A 12,305-nucleotide genomic window follows, 5' to 3' on the forward strand; every position below is an offset into this window, starting at 1 on the left:
CCCCGCTCACTTCATCACCACGTGCTATCCCCAGATAGGTCCAGCACGTGGCAGAGCTGGAGCTGGCCTGCTTTGAATTTTGCTTGGGAAGAGGTTACAGTGCAGCAAATCCCGAGCGTAAGTAATGATCTTATTTCACAGTTGGTCGCATAAGCTCATAAACTTGCACCTGTTTGCCCTCCTCGAGCGAGGAATACAAATGGGCTGCGGAGGGAGGTCTCCTGCTCACAGGTGTCTGTCCAGGGAGGAAGGAGCGCCCAGTGCTCCTCCCGAGTCCCTGGCGCATGCTGCAGCGGCCGGACCCCGGAGACGCTCACCCGCAGAACATGAGGATGTTGTAGAGCAGAGGGTCGTCGGGCAGCGGGACCATCTGCTGGAGGCACAGCTGCTCGCAGCCCCCGTTGAAGCCGTCCGAGCAGTCCACGCCGACGTGACGGTCGTAACAACCCGTGCCGTCTTTCATGGGGCTCAGTCCCGTCGGGCACTAGCGGAGCGGAGAGCAAGAGGTGAGCCCAGGCTCTGGAGAAAGGGGGCCACAGTGGGGACGAAATGTGAAGTACGCTTCACGGTTAGCAAACGGTCAGGAATTTGCACTGACCTCAGGTGGCTGTGCTTCAGGAAGGTGGCATTACCCTTACAATAAGAAACCCATCTGCGTCTCCCATCTGCACATCGCATGGGGTCAGTTTGCATCCAGAGACTCAGTTAGTCACTCGTGTGTGGCCTGGCACCACGGGAGCGTGGGGGACGCTGGAGGGACGGCAGCGGCGTGTGCACTGGCACGGCCGAGATGGAGGGGAACGGGCCAGCGTGGGGACAGCAGCACACGGCTGCCTCGTCTGAAAACTTTCCTCCCGCACCGAAGCCGCTTTGCGGCCGTTAGGAGCATGGTCCCACAGGTGGGAACCCCTGGAGCAAGCCTCGAGCCCACTGCCCCTTAATCCTGCCTGGCATGCAACAAGCTGGTAGCAGGCAGAGCAGCCTCAACCACACTCGGCCCTGAGCCCTTCTCTCCTTCCCCATCCAACGCTGCTCACCTCCCGGACTCAGAGTCCTCCTCGGCACCCAGCTGCTCAGCCACATGCACATCTGGGCGCACAGGTAGAGGTGTCCTAACATCTGGGCAAAGGGGCTATTTTCCAACCCTGAGAAGCAATTTGCACCATGCAGTGCCGATTTCAGGGCTCTGCAGCACAGCGCATTGCTTTCTGCAAGGACCGGGGTGGACACAGGTGCACGAGATGCAATGCGACATAGCAGTGCCAATGCGCCCGTAGGCAGGGAGACACCACGGGGTGGTCCCCAAAGCCCTTGCACCCCAGTGCAGGTATTCTCCAGCAACAACCACGGCATATGGAAGCATGCGGCAGCAGGGATACAATCACGTTCACATCCATTTTGTCGACACGGTGAACGAAAACTGCTGCTGGCAGCAGCCGTCTGGGGGAGCCCCATCAGCTCCCCACAGCCCCGCTAGCACATCTGTCTGGGGGCAAACACTTTCCCCACGCAGCCAAACAGCTGCGGTGCTGACAGGGAAGTGCGTGAATGATGAGGGACTTCCTGGAGAGCTGCTGAAGCAGATGGGCTGTTTTCGCTCCCCTTGACAGAAGCGTGAGTGTGTGCGGCAAGGGCAGGGATGCAGGAGATGCTGCAGCAACCCAAGCAGAAAACATCTCCTCCTGGTGCAAAAACAACCTCAAAACATTATGCCCAAGGCAATGGGAAAAGAGGAAGGAAGCAGGGTTGCATCATCCCCTTGCCACTGACATGGCAGGTTCACATGGAGATGCAGGTTCACAGGCCAAGCCATACAACACCCACCTTCCAGGCTGCCCTTCCAGCCCTCAGGAACACCGACCTCCACAGAGGAAGGGGACCCACAACCACCAAAGCTTTCCAGCACCATCCTTTAGCCCTGGAGAGCAATGCCCTGTGCCTCAGCCAGATCCCACGGCAGGACGGCTGACCCCCAGTGCACGCTCTCCTTCCCCTGCGTCTGCTGTCACCTCTGTCTTTTCCCCTCCTGTTTTCTATATCCTTTTCCTGTGCATTTGCTTTCCTCTCTGGGGTCTATATCCCAGCTCAGCCAGCATCTCCCCCAGCACCAGGAGTCCTTCCCCCTCCAAGGGCAGTGGTCTGTCAGGAAGCAGGAGCTGAACCCATCTCCTGTATGACACTGACGGGATTAAACAGGGAACAAACATCTCCCTATTTGTCTCCTAAAACAAGATTTCCACTCCCCACCATGTTAAGTGCTGGGCTGACTTGATCCTCCTTGGTTTCACGCTCTGGAAATCTCTGGCAGCTCCCACACCCTTCAGGAAGAAAGCAGGTGAGCGCTCCGGGGGTCCCTGGCTGGGGGTACGCACCACGCAGCCTGTCGAGTCCAGCTTGCGGTCCGAGATGCAGCGGAAGTTCTTGCTGCAGCCCCCGTTGTCCCTGGAGCAGTCACGAACGGGGCCGAAGGAATCGAGGAGGACCTCCAGGCTATCAAACGAGGAGGAGGTCATCAGCTCTTCCCTGTGACAAGGAGGAGACAGTCACACCCAGTGCTTTGGCTCTGGGAACGGTTGCGTTTAACCGAAATTAGAAAGTGCTAATGAGAGCACGCCCACCCAGCACGACACATTCACACATGCATTCACACGCAGGTTTGCACCTCCAGTGACACCAGATGGGCAGCCCTTCTCCTTCTGGTGCCAGCCTGAGGAGCTGGAGCGAGACCTGCGCACGCCACCACCCAGCTACTCGCCAAGGGGAGGCACTGCACCCACAACTGCAGCCGTCACGTGCGCTCTCCATGGCCCTGCTTTTCCTCAAGCTGACAGCAAGCTAAGAACTGAACACTAGTCAAGCTTTTAGAGTGACGCTGTATCCACCGAGATGAGGGGAGATATCTCTGAAGGCTCGGCTTTTGAAGGCACGGGGGAGCAGAGCCCACGGAGGGGCAGGTGTCGGTCGACGTAGTGATCTCCACCCGTGAAATGCGGGGCTATAGGCTGAGTCAACTGTTACCAATTCCCATGTGCTTTGGGTTGGCCCTCTTGCCCCAGGCACACACCTGGGGAGGTAGCGCCGGCATATTTGCTGGAATACCTCTCAATATCAGGCTATACTCATACATCGGGATTAAACCCATCGTCAGGTTTGGGGTGAGGAAAGGATTCCACACTACTCCTCTTCAGCTTTCTCGCTGTGTTGCTGGAGCACCTTGGAGTAAGGCATGAAAGATTTTGGGTTTGTCCCGGGGCTGTGAGAAGCGCTTGGTGGAGCACGCCAAACACGATCACCCTGGTCTCCAAAGGGCTCAGTCGCACAGCAGCCACGTCACGGAGCCATGCCAAGGCTATGAGTTCCCCAACATCAAACCCTCCCTGAGAATCTTGCCTGGTCTCTGTGGAGCACCCCTACTCTATCCCGAGACTGCACCTACCTGACCTCCACTGCGTCCTCCATCACCGTCATGTCGGTCTTGCACTTGGCGGAGGGATTGATAGCCAGCTCGGCCGGTGGGATGACGAAGCTCTTGCTCAGCGGCAGCCACATGCCTTCCCCCAGGGTGTAGGTGAACCTGCCGGGCAGAGCAAAGAGGCCTGTGATGAAAGGGAACACCAAGCAAGGCAGGGCAGCTAACCACACCTAGGTGCCATCTAGCTTCCCCACGCCACATATTTCATAGCTCACCCAAAACACTGCACCTGCGCCCCTCCTTAGGTGGCCTATCAAATACTTTGGTTTTACATCAGAACAGAGGGTATGTGGTCTCAAGGCCACCCTGAATAGTGCCGTCCCGCAAACCGAATAGGCTGGTGCAGGCAGCTGGCTCCTTGCTGAGGGATTTTACCCTCATATGTGGGTATCTCTTGGTATTTTTTCTCTTGTGTCTTTAACGGAGAAAGGAGTTCAGCAGCCGCCTCAGGGAGATAGGTGGATGGACGGGACATTTCCACTGCCTCCCGCATATCAAGAGCCCAGCAGCCATGACAGCGGTCCAGGCACGCGGGAGGATCCGACCCTGCTCACACGCGACAGGCATGGGAAGCTGCCATCCATCAGCCAAGCGTATGCTGGCAGGGAGCATGGGGAGGAGGAGGAGGAGGAGGAGGAGGAGGAGGAGGGAGGAACAATGAGGGATAATTCCTGTATTTATTCCTCCTTTTGAAGGTGTCCAGACCTTCCATGTGTGCTGCAGAGTTAGCAGGAGAAGAGAGGGCAGAGGCAGACGCCTCGCTGTGGCAGGAGCGACGGCAGGGAGAGGCGTGGATACCGTGCACGGACGCCTCTTTGAACCGCACAGCCACAGCAGCACGAAGGGACAGAGCTCTTCCAAAGGTTTTTGAATGACCCGCAAAAGCATCAGCAAAAAAACCAAGGCATTTTCCCTTCCAGTAGATACCTTCCTACTTCAGAGCCTAAAACTAGCTCTCATCCAGGAGGGAGAGGAGGAACCAGCCCCTGGGAATACATCACCCCGTGAAAGACGCCTCGGCAGCTGTGAATCTGGCTGTGGCTCGGAGCCCTTCGGCCGTGCTCGTGTTTCTCCAGGAGGTGGCACAGTACGGCCATGCGCAGCCACCTGGGTCCTCCCAGAGCCCCCGGCCAGGGAGAAACAGCCCGCCGCGCTCCCCCTGCGCTGGCTGCAGGGCCAGGGCTTCTCCAAAGCCTCCCCGGAGGCTACATCTCTCCTCACTCCAAAGCCAGCGGACGGGTCGATGCTTCCAAACCCCGTGAAGGCAGCCCTGACCTGCGCTGACCGGGCTGCCCAAAGGCGCATTGCCTTCAGCTGCAACCCGCTGGCTTACAGGGAGGCTGCCGAGGGAATCATGCGGGGGTGAAAACCATCTCACATGGCTGAGGGAGCAGAAAGGTGCCTTGAAGGCTACAGATGTGGAAAAGAGGGCACCGCGGGGTTTCAAGAGATCACTGTGCACCATCTGTATGTCCCAAAATCCTGCTGAGTCAACCTAAGCCACACCTGAGAGATGCGTTTCTAACCTGCACCAATACAGACCGGTCACTACAGCTCTTTTCCTTGTTTAAATCTCTCTAAGCCAAGGAAGCTTCTCCTACCAACCATGGGAGTCCTTTGCAAACATTCAGCTAGTCAGAGACCCCCACCTCGCTCAGCCTTTCTTTCTAGACCATGTTTTCTGGCCGTCTGAGGAACCTCAAGGATCTTCACTGCCAACCATGTCATCTGCTTGCCAGCTCCATCCCATGGACAAGGCCAGGCTCAAGGGCACGCGACAGCAGGACTGCAGGACCGAGGCCAAAGCCTCCATAGCATAAAACCCAGGGAGGAGACATGAAAAACCACAGCCATCACCAGCAGCATGGGAAAGGGAAGGAGAGAGATTATGCCACCCCAGAGGCCCACGTATGGTGGGATGCTGGGACGTGTGCCCCCTTCCCTGCGTCTTGCATCTCCCCATTGCCACCATGCTGGAAGCAAGCCCCCGTGCAGACATCTCCAGCACCTCTGCAGAGGGGGGACGCGCAATGTCCCCGAGGCTGCTCCACGGTCCGAAGGCAGCCCATCAGCTGGTGCGTCCTTAGAAACCCCCGCATCTGGGAAAGCGGAGGATGTGCTGCTTGCAGAGCCCTGGAACCAAGCCCGAGCGCTTGCTGCCTCTATCCGGACCCTTCACCCACTCGAAACGCCCCATCTTCCTGTGTGCTTAGGATTTGCGCCCTCCCTCTCGCCACCGCGCCGTCATTGCGTGTGGATGAGGAGCAGAAACGCTCGTGGCGCAAAGAGAAGAGAGGCCTTCTGGGTGGCCCCTGGCGTTCAGACAGGGCTGGCGCCCTTGTGCTGGCCTCGCTCGGGCCCAGGGCCGAGGTGGGCTTGGTGCTCACCGAGCCTGCCTTCTGGGGGATTTCCATCCAAATCGCAACCAACCTAAGCAGCGTGCTCAAGGCCCGGCCCTTGGGAAATCGAGACTGAAACACGCCCTTTGGAAAGGGCAATCTCCCCAGGACACGGTTTGCAAACGGAGGGGAAACCGAGCCCACGGCTAGAGGAACGGGAAGGGGGCGGATTCGAGGTGAAAACCCGCGGCGCGGAGGGGAAGCCCCAGCAAAACGCATCAAGCTACTGCTAGGGAGAGCAGGGCAGGGAAGGGGGCGGCAGGGGCGACGCCAGGAGGGACGAACGGCAGCAACACTCACCGAAAGATCTTATCCGACGGCTGCTCTCCCAGCACCAAGTCGAACCCGCGCTGGAATATGGTGTACGGCCAGGGCCTGGAAGCAGAAACCCAAAACAATCATATTGCTATCGCACTTGCGCTGCTGCTCGTTGCCCAAAACGCTTCCCAGGCTTGGCCCCGAGCCCTGAGCTCCAGCAGGCGGCGCCGGAGCGAGCGGAGAGCTGCGAGACCCACGTTGCACTCAACGCGCGCAGACGCGTTTCCCTGAAACGTAACATACAAGCGGCGGCACAACCATCCACTGTTGGCACCCGGGATCTGTAAGCCGCGCACGCTTCTGTACGCGCCGGTACCACCCACCCGGCTCCCGTTTTAGGGATTTGCGTCACATCCATCAAAGCGCAAAAGGAAAACCAAAAAGCAACTGAAACGTTTCTTTGCAACGCTTTTAAAGGAAGCCTTTCAGGTTTTGGGACGCTGCTTCACCACCCGGCTGATTTCCTTTACCTCTCACTGGTTTTGGAGGGGAGGGTGCTAATCCAAAAATAGCCAAAGCATTTATTTCCTTTTGCCTCAAAAATGGGGAATTTTCACCTGGAGGTCAGTACAAAACAGATGTTTGTTTATTTACATATTCAAAGACTTTGCGTTTTGCCTCATGAGTTGCAGTACCCGGCAGCTGCAGAGCTGTAATGACCGGGTGATGGGACTGTGCCTTTCCCTTGTGGCCAGAAAGTGGAGCACGGTGTCAGTTTTCAGGGCTGCGTGGTGACGTCCATATGTCCACCAGCGGGGATGCTAAAGGAGTGAGGGCCTCTCTCCCACGTCTGACAGCGTAAGTGCCAACGGCTCCAGGAGTTTTGGCTTATGAAGGCGTATCACTTTGTAAACTGGTCTGAAAGATAAGCTGGGAGTCTGGAGCAAAGTAGGAGGTTGAAGAGCTGATGGGTCCCATCTTCTCCACCCGCTCTGCCCTACATAGCACAGAGCTACATATCAATGCAATTTAGAGTCTCGTGCACCTTCAGCATGATGCACGCCGACGCACACCTGAGGGTATCTGTTACCATGCTCTGCCCACAGAAAATAATCTGCAAACCAGAAATGCAACCTAGCTGCCCCCACGCAGCTGAGGGCTGAATTCACAGGGGCATCGGTACCCAGGGACACGATGCTCTGCAAACCGCAGGCCTCCAGCTGCAGCACAGCTTCGCAGATTATCATTTTCAAAAAGATACTGAGGAATTGGAGAGAATTCAGGGAACACTGTAAAGCAAAATGCAAATGCGAACCCCTTCGCCCCCTCCAATCCTGAACCCTCAAGCTCCGAATCCCATTTGCAAGTGGAAAGCTCAGAGCTGGGGAGAGAAAGAAATTTTCCGTCCCATCATATCGTTGCCTTTAAGAACACATTGCCGGGCGAAAAAGGTGAGAGCACACTTCCCTACGAGGTGCAAGGTAAGTACCCTGCCACCCGCAAGCTCGGGGATTTTCTCGGGAGGCAATTACAGCTCTCCTGCACAAGCACTTTAATTTCTAACCTGAAGTTATTTTAGCAAGGACAAAAAAATCCTGATTGCAGGATTACAGGGCCCCATCTAATTTCCTTGCTGGGACACAATGCTACTTTTTGTCCAGTCGGCTAGAAGTGGAGGATTACATTCAGCCCCCAGATCGGATTGCCTTGAAAGAGGTCAGCTTTAGACGGAAAGCGGTGCGCTCCTCGCATCTCACCAGTACCTTGAACACTTCACGTCTCCACCTTTCAATCCTCCTGCCGATGGGCTTTATTCTTGCTTCTCAGGAGCACGCCAGGCAGGGAACAAAAGCAGAGGCAAAGTATTGTTCCTCATCGACTCAGGTAGAAAAACTGTTACAAGAGCCACTCTTTTCTTCCAGAAGTCAGCCCTGAGGAAGGCGCTGCAATGACACGGTGGAAAGGCAGACTTCACTGCTCAGCCACGAACGGGCAGATTTGGCAGCCTGCGGATGCTGACATGTCCACACCACGCAGCCGGTGGGCTCTGGCCTGCCTGGAAGACGTAAATCAGTGCCCAGGTCGCCTTGCATCCCTCTGAGCTGCAATTTCCCACCGGTGCTAAAATTAGTGCGATGCTGGTTTTGAGCTTGGAAACAGGTTTCCAGCATTAAGTGCTCTAGGAAGAGACCCTGGGGACTGCGGCATGATCTTCCCAGGCAGTTCCACTTTGCACCTACTCAGCATCTAAAAGGCCCATTAAAACGAGAGCTGCACTAGGCATTGCTCAGCCTTTAGCTGCGTGACTACACGGCATGGGATTTCGAAGGGGCTCTGGAGGGGAGCCTGACCCAGCCCCGCTGAGTCCGAGAGGGATGCGGGTGTCGCGCTCCCTTTGGTACTGAGACAAGTCTGGGAAATGCCCCCAGGAAGGGAAGGCAGAAGCTAACCTTAAAACTCAAGTGGAGCATTAAAAAAGGAATGTGCCTGGCACCAGCCCCAGGAGGGAAGCCCCGGGACGTTCTCAGTAGAAGACTTCCAGCTCAACGAGAGGTATTTGCCCATCCTCATCTCTGAAGCTCTCCAAGAGCTCGACACTGACTGTTCTGCTCAGGCAGAAGAAAAGGCACCTTCTCTTGCTTACTTGTGCCTTTTGCTTCAGAGGACCGGGAGGGATTTCCTCTCCCCATGCACATCTCACCTCTGCGACCACTGCCCTTTGCCCCCTATGGGTCTGCCACTCTGTTTCATCCCCTCTTTCTTCTCCTGTCCAAGCAAGCACGTGCCTCTGCATCTGTCTCCCTCCCCATGCTCTGTGATCACCAGAGGCACCTCGCCGTTCTGTTTTTGTTGCTCTTGGCGGGTATTTTGGTTGCATGCTCTTTAGAGCTCACAAAAGAAACAGACACTGATCAGAAGCAGCTCTGCATCTGATCGGATTGGATTAAATGGGCTAGAAATGACAGCTCGCATCTCCTTGCGAGCCTTGGCATGCAGGTAGGCATCTGAAACTACAAAACGGGGAGTCAGCAGAGCAGAAGAGAATCAACCAAGTTCACCAAATTCAGTGAGCGAGTTTCTGCAACCAGTGCCTCCCCAGGATAATCTTCAGGCCTCTTTGCTTTTTCCAGCTGGACCGTCATCTGTGCTTTGCTCCAGTTCTGAGCTTGAGTGGAAATTTCCAAAATAACCGCTAGGCCCTCTGGACTCGGTGCTGTTTATGATGCTCTGATCTACCTCTCTGGGATCCTGGCAACACTCAAATTCTGGCCTAAAGGGGCACAGGCCAAACTAACCCCCAGCATCAAGAACCACACTCCTTTCCACTCCTGACTTCCTGCAAAGTTCTTTTTCTGATCAAAAAGCCAGAAGGGACAAGGAATCACAGCATGGAGTCCATGGCATGGTGAGATAACCGCAAGCCGTCGCAGCTTCCAAGGGATCTGGCAGGAAGAGCAGAGGGTCTGCAGGAGAGGAGGGTTTGGAGACGGCATTAAGAAGTCACTGCATGCGAGTGTGGCTAAAATGCCACTGGAGAAGAAGGCAGCCTGCTATTAAGCTCTGTAAATAGTTCACTAAAGAAGTCATCTGTTTCTTTGAGCTCTCTGGGGCTCCCACCCAGCCAGTGGCCCAAGAACCGCCGAGCTGAGCCACGTCCAGTTGAACCACCACTGGCATGAGCAAGGTACCACCCTCAAGTGTATACTTAAAATGAATGGCGTGAAGGAGACAAGCACGGAGTCAGTTTTAACTTCTCAAAAGTGGACAACAGGGAGGGCTACCAGCTGGACCAATGCGAGGTCAATGCACTATCCACAGCCCCTTCTTTGGCATCAGTGGATTTTGGGCGCAGAACAAGCAGGCAAGAAGCGTCCCTCCAGCGCACATGGCTCTCCTCTCCGCCCAACGGTCCTCTCCCCACAAGAGGACAAAGACCAAAGAGTAACGTGGTCTGATTTGGGGAGAACTTATGCAGGAAAGAGAGAAGACGGGACATCAGCAAGGAGCAGGCACCATCAGTGTCCGGAGCTGCAGGCTGATCTCGCCCCGCGGTGCCCGTCCCAGCTGCTCCACGGGAACCAGCCACCGGCCCCATTTGTGCTCCTCCTCTGCCTTTGCTCTGCCTTGCAGCATCTTCACTTGAGCTTCAGCTGTCTGCGCCTTTTCACTTCCCGTCTCCCCACCCCCCTGCCATCCTTCCCAACCAGCTCTTTATTAAAAATGCTAATGCCAACACTTTCTCCCTGGGTTGCCTGTAAATCTGCAAGGAGAATGGGGCGGGGAGGAGGAGGCGGATGGGTGGTTTGGTGAAAGGATCTGAAAGAAAAAGAAGCTTTTTATCTGGCCGTCCTTCAATCTCGCAAAGCCGAGGCACGCAGCAGGGGATGGAAAGAGGCAGATAAAAAAAAGACAGAAAGAAAAGGTGGGGGGGAGAAGAGAAAGGGGGGGGGGGGAAGAACTAAAGCAGGGAAAGTGCTGTCCTTGTAACTTCAGCTGGATTCACACGTCCCGGGTTCCTCTTGCTCCTCTGCAGGGGTGAGGGTGTCTAAGGGCGCATGCGATGGTGGGTGTGTGCACGGCCAGGGGAAGGGACCCAGAGAAGAAGTGGATGGAGGAACAGAAGAGGAGAGAAGCGGCACAGTGGGAAAGGGAGGCAGCTGAGACGGGCAGGGGCATGGGCTGTTACACCAGTTCAGGTAGGGGCTGTTACACCAATCCAGGTCCTGGAACTGGTTACTCAAGAGCGGCCCAGATGCTCAGGGAGACCTGTGAGGGCAAGAAAAAAAGGCCACAAGCCTCTGGGATGGAGAAAAGGGTCGCTTTCCCACGTACTTCTCAGCCCCTGCTGGTACCCACCCACCGCTCTTGGGTGCCCTTGGTCCCGTCTCCAGGCCCCGCTGCCGACCTCCACGGCCCAAATCCCACCCTTGACGGGCTCAGCAGAGGCACTGCTCCCCCAGACCCAGAAAAAACGAATTTAGTTGTACACCCTGTCCTCCTCTCATCCCCTGCAAGAAGAAATTAGAGCTGGCTCTGCAGCTCAGCCTACTGGAGACCACCACCAAGTCCCCCCTTCCCCTTTCCCGCGAGACTGCTCCACTGCGCAACAACGGCAAACAGAAGGATCCGACTGAAGACTCGCAACGGTGCAGCGCGCTTGCACTGAAAGAGGCACAATGACAAAGACCCCTGAAACGCAGACCATCTTAAACCCCTACCCCGGGGTGTCTTAAAAGTGCACCCAGGCAAGAACACCACTTGGGAATGAAAAAGCCACGGGCAATCGCATTATGAGCCTGCGGGGCGAGACGAAGAAGTACAAATGTGGACAGGTAACAGATGGATTATTAACTAAAGGCAGAATTAGCTGATTTGCTTTTGGTAGAGTCATACCATGAAGGAACCACGGGAATTAGATTTGATTAGCAAGGACCAGGCTGCACTGCTGAAAACGGCTTCCTACCTGAGAAATTTCAGCTGCTTTTCCGTTCTTTCCCTAATTAAAAATGCATATCAAAGTATAAAGACAGACTGTGAAAAAACAAACAGCACAAGCCAGATTTGTTTAAAACAGTTGAAGAGCAGCACACAAAAGTAGATAATCAAATGTATGTGCTAACCATGATCAAAAAGACTGTTTTTGAAAAACTGATGATGATTTAGGGGCTGGATGCGTTAAGTAAAAGACGTATCACAGTGATGTGGATCTCAGCATGGTACCCAAAATACACACAACACATAAAAGCTCACTGCCATCGCAAATAAAGTTCAAAGATGAGCTTGCCTTTACGACCAAAATGAGATGCTGCTGAGCGAATAGATACTGAGTCAACTCATAATCACTGTAAATAAAAACGAACCAGTCAGAAACGTAGCTCAGTCCAAAGGGTTGAAACGACTTTTCAGACAAAGCCACCACTCCATCGAAACAGAAGAGGTCTTACCTAGACAGCGAAACATCACTTCCCAGCACGTTGAGGGATTTGGCAAGCCACCCCAAAGGCAAAGCCCCCAAATTCTGCCTTATTGACCTCCTTTTTGCTAAGGGCTGTGCCGATGTGACTTCCCCTGTGGACTGACTCACCACCTGGAGAGTTTCGAAGACCTGTGTTACTAATCATTACAGTGCACAGCTCCAATATTGGAGGGTTTAGGAACACACTAGACAAACACCT

At 55.1% G+C, this 12,305-nt stretch overlaps 1 protein-coding gene across 1 annotated transcript in view; it reads right to left on the minus strand.

Annotated features, from left to right (window-relative positions):
- ASTN1 (astrotactin 1) overlaps positions 1-12,305 on the minus strand; it is a 71,670-nt gene that overhangs the window by 23,588 nt on the left and 35,777 nt on the right. The window contains exons 9-12 of the mRNA XM_067300419.1: positions 6,172-6,246; positions 3,437-3,574; positions 2,373-2,523; positions 318-484 (exon numbers count right to left, since the gene is read on the minus strand). Of these exons, the coding sequence (XP_067156520.1) occupies positions 318-484; positions 2,373-2,523; positions 3,437-3,574; positions 6,172-6,246 (531 nt within the window). The remainder of the gene's footprint in view (positions 1-317; positions 485-2,372; positions 2,524-3,436; positions 3,575-6,171; positions 6,247-12,305) is intronic.

This window comes from Apteryx mantelli, chromosome 8 (genome assembly GCF_036417845.1).
Source record: "Apteryx mantelli isolate bAptMan1 chromosome 8, bAptMan1.hap1, whole genome shotgun sequence".
NCBI classification, from domain to species: domain Eukaryota; kingdom Metazoa; phylum Chordata; class Aves; order Apterygiformes; family Apterygidae; genus Apteryx; species Apteryx mantelli.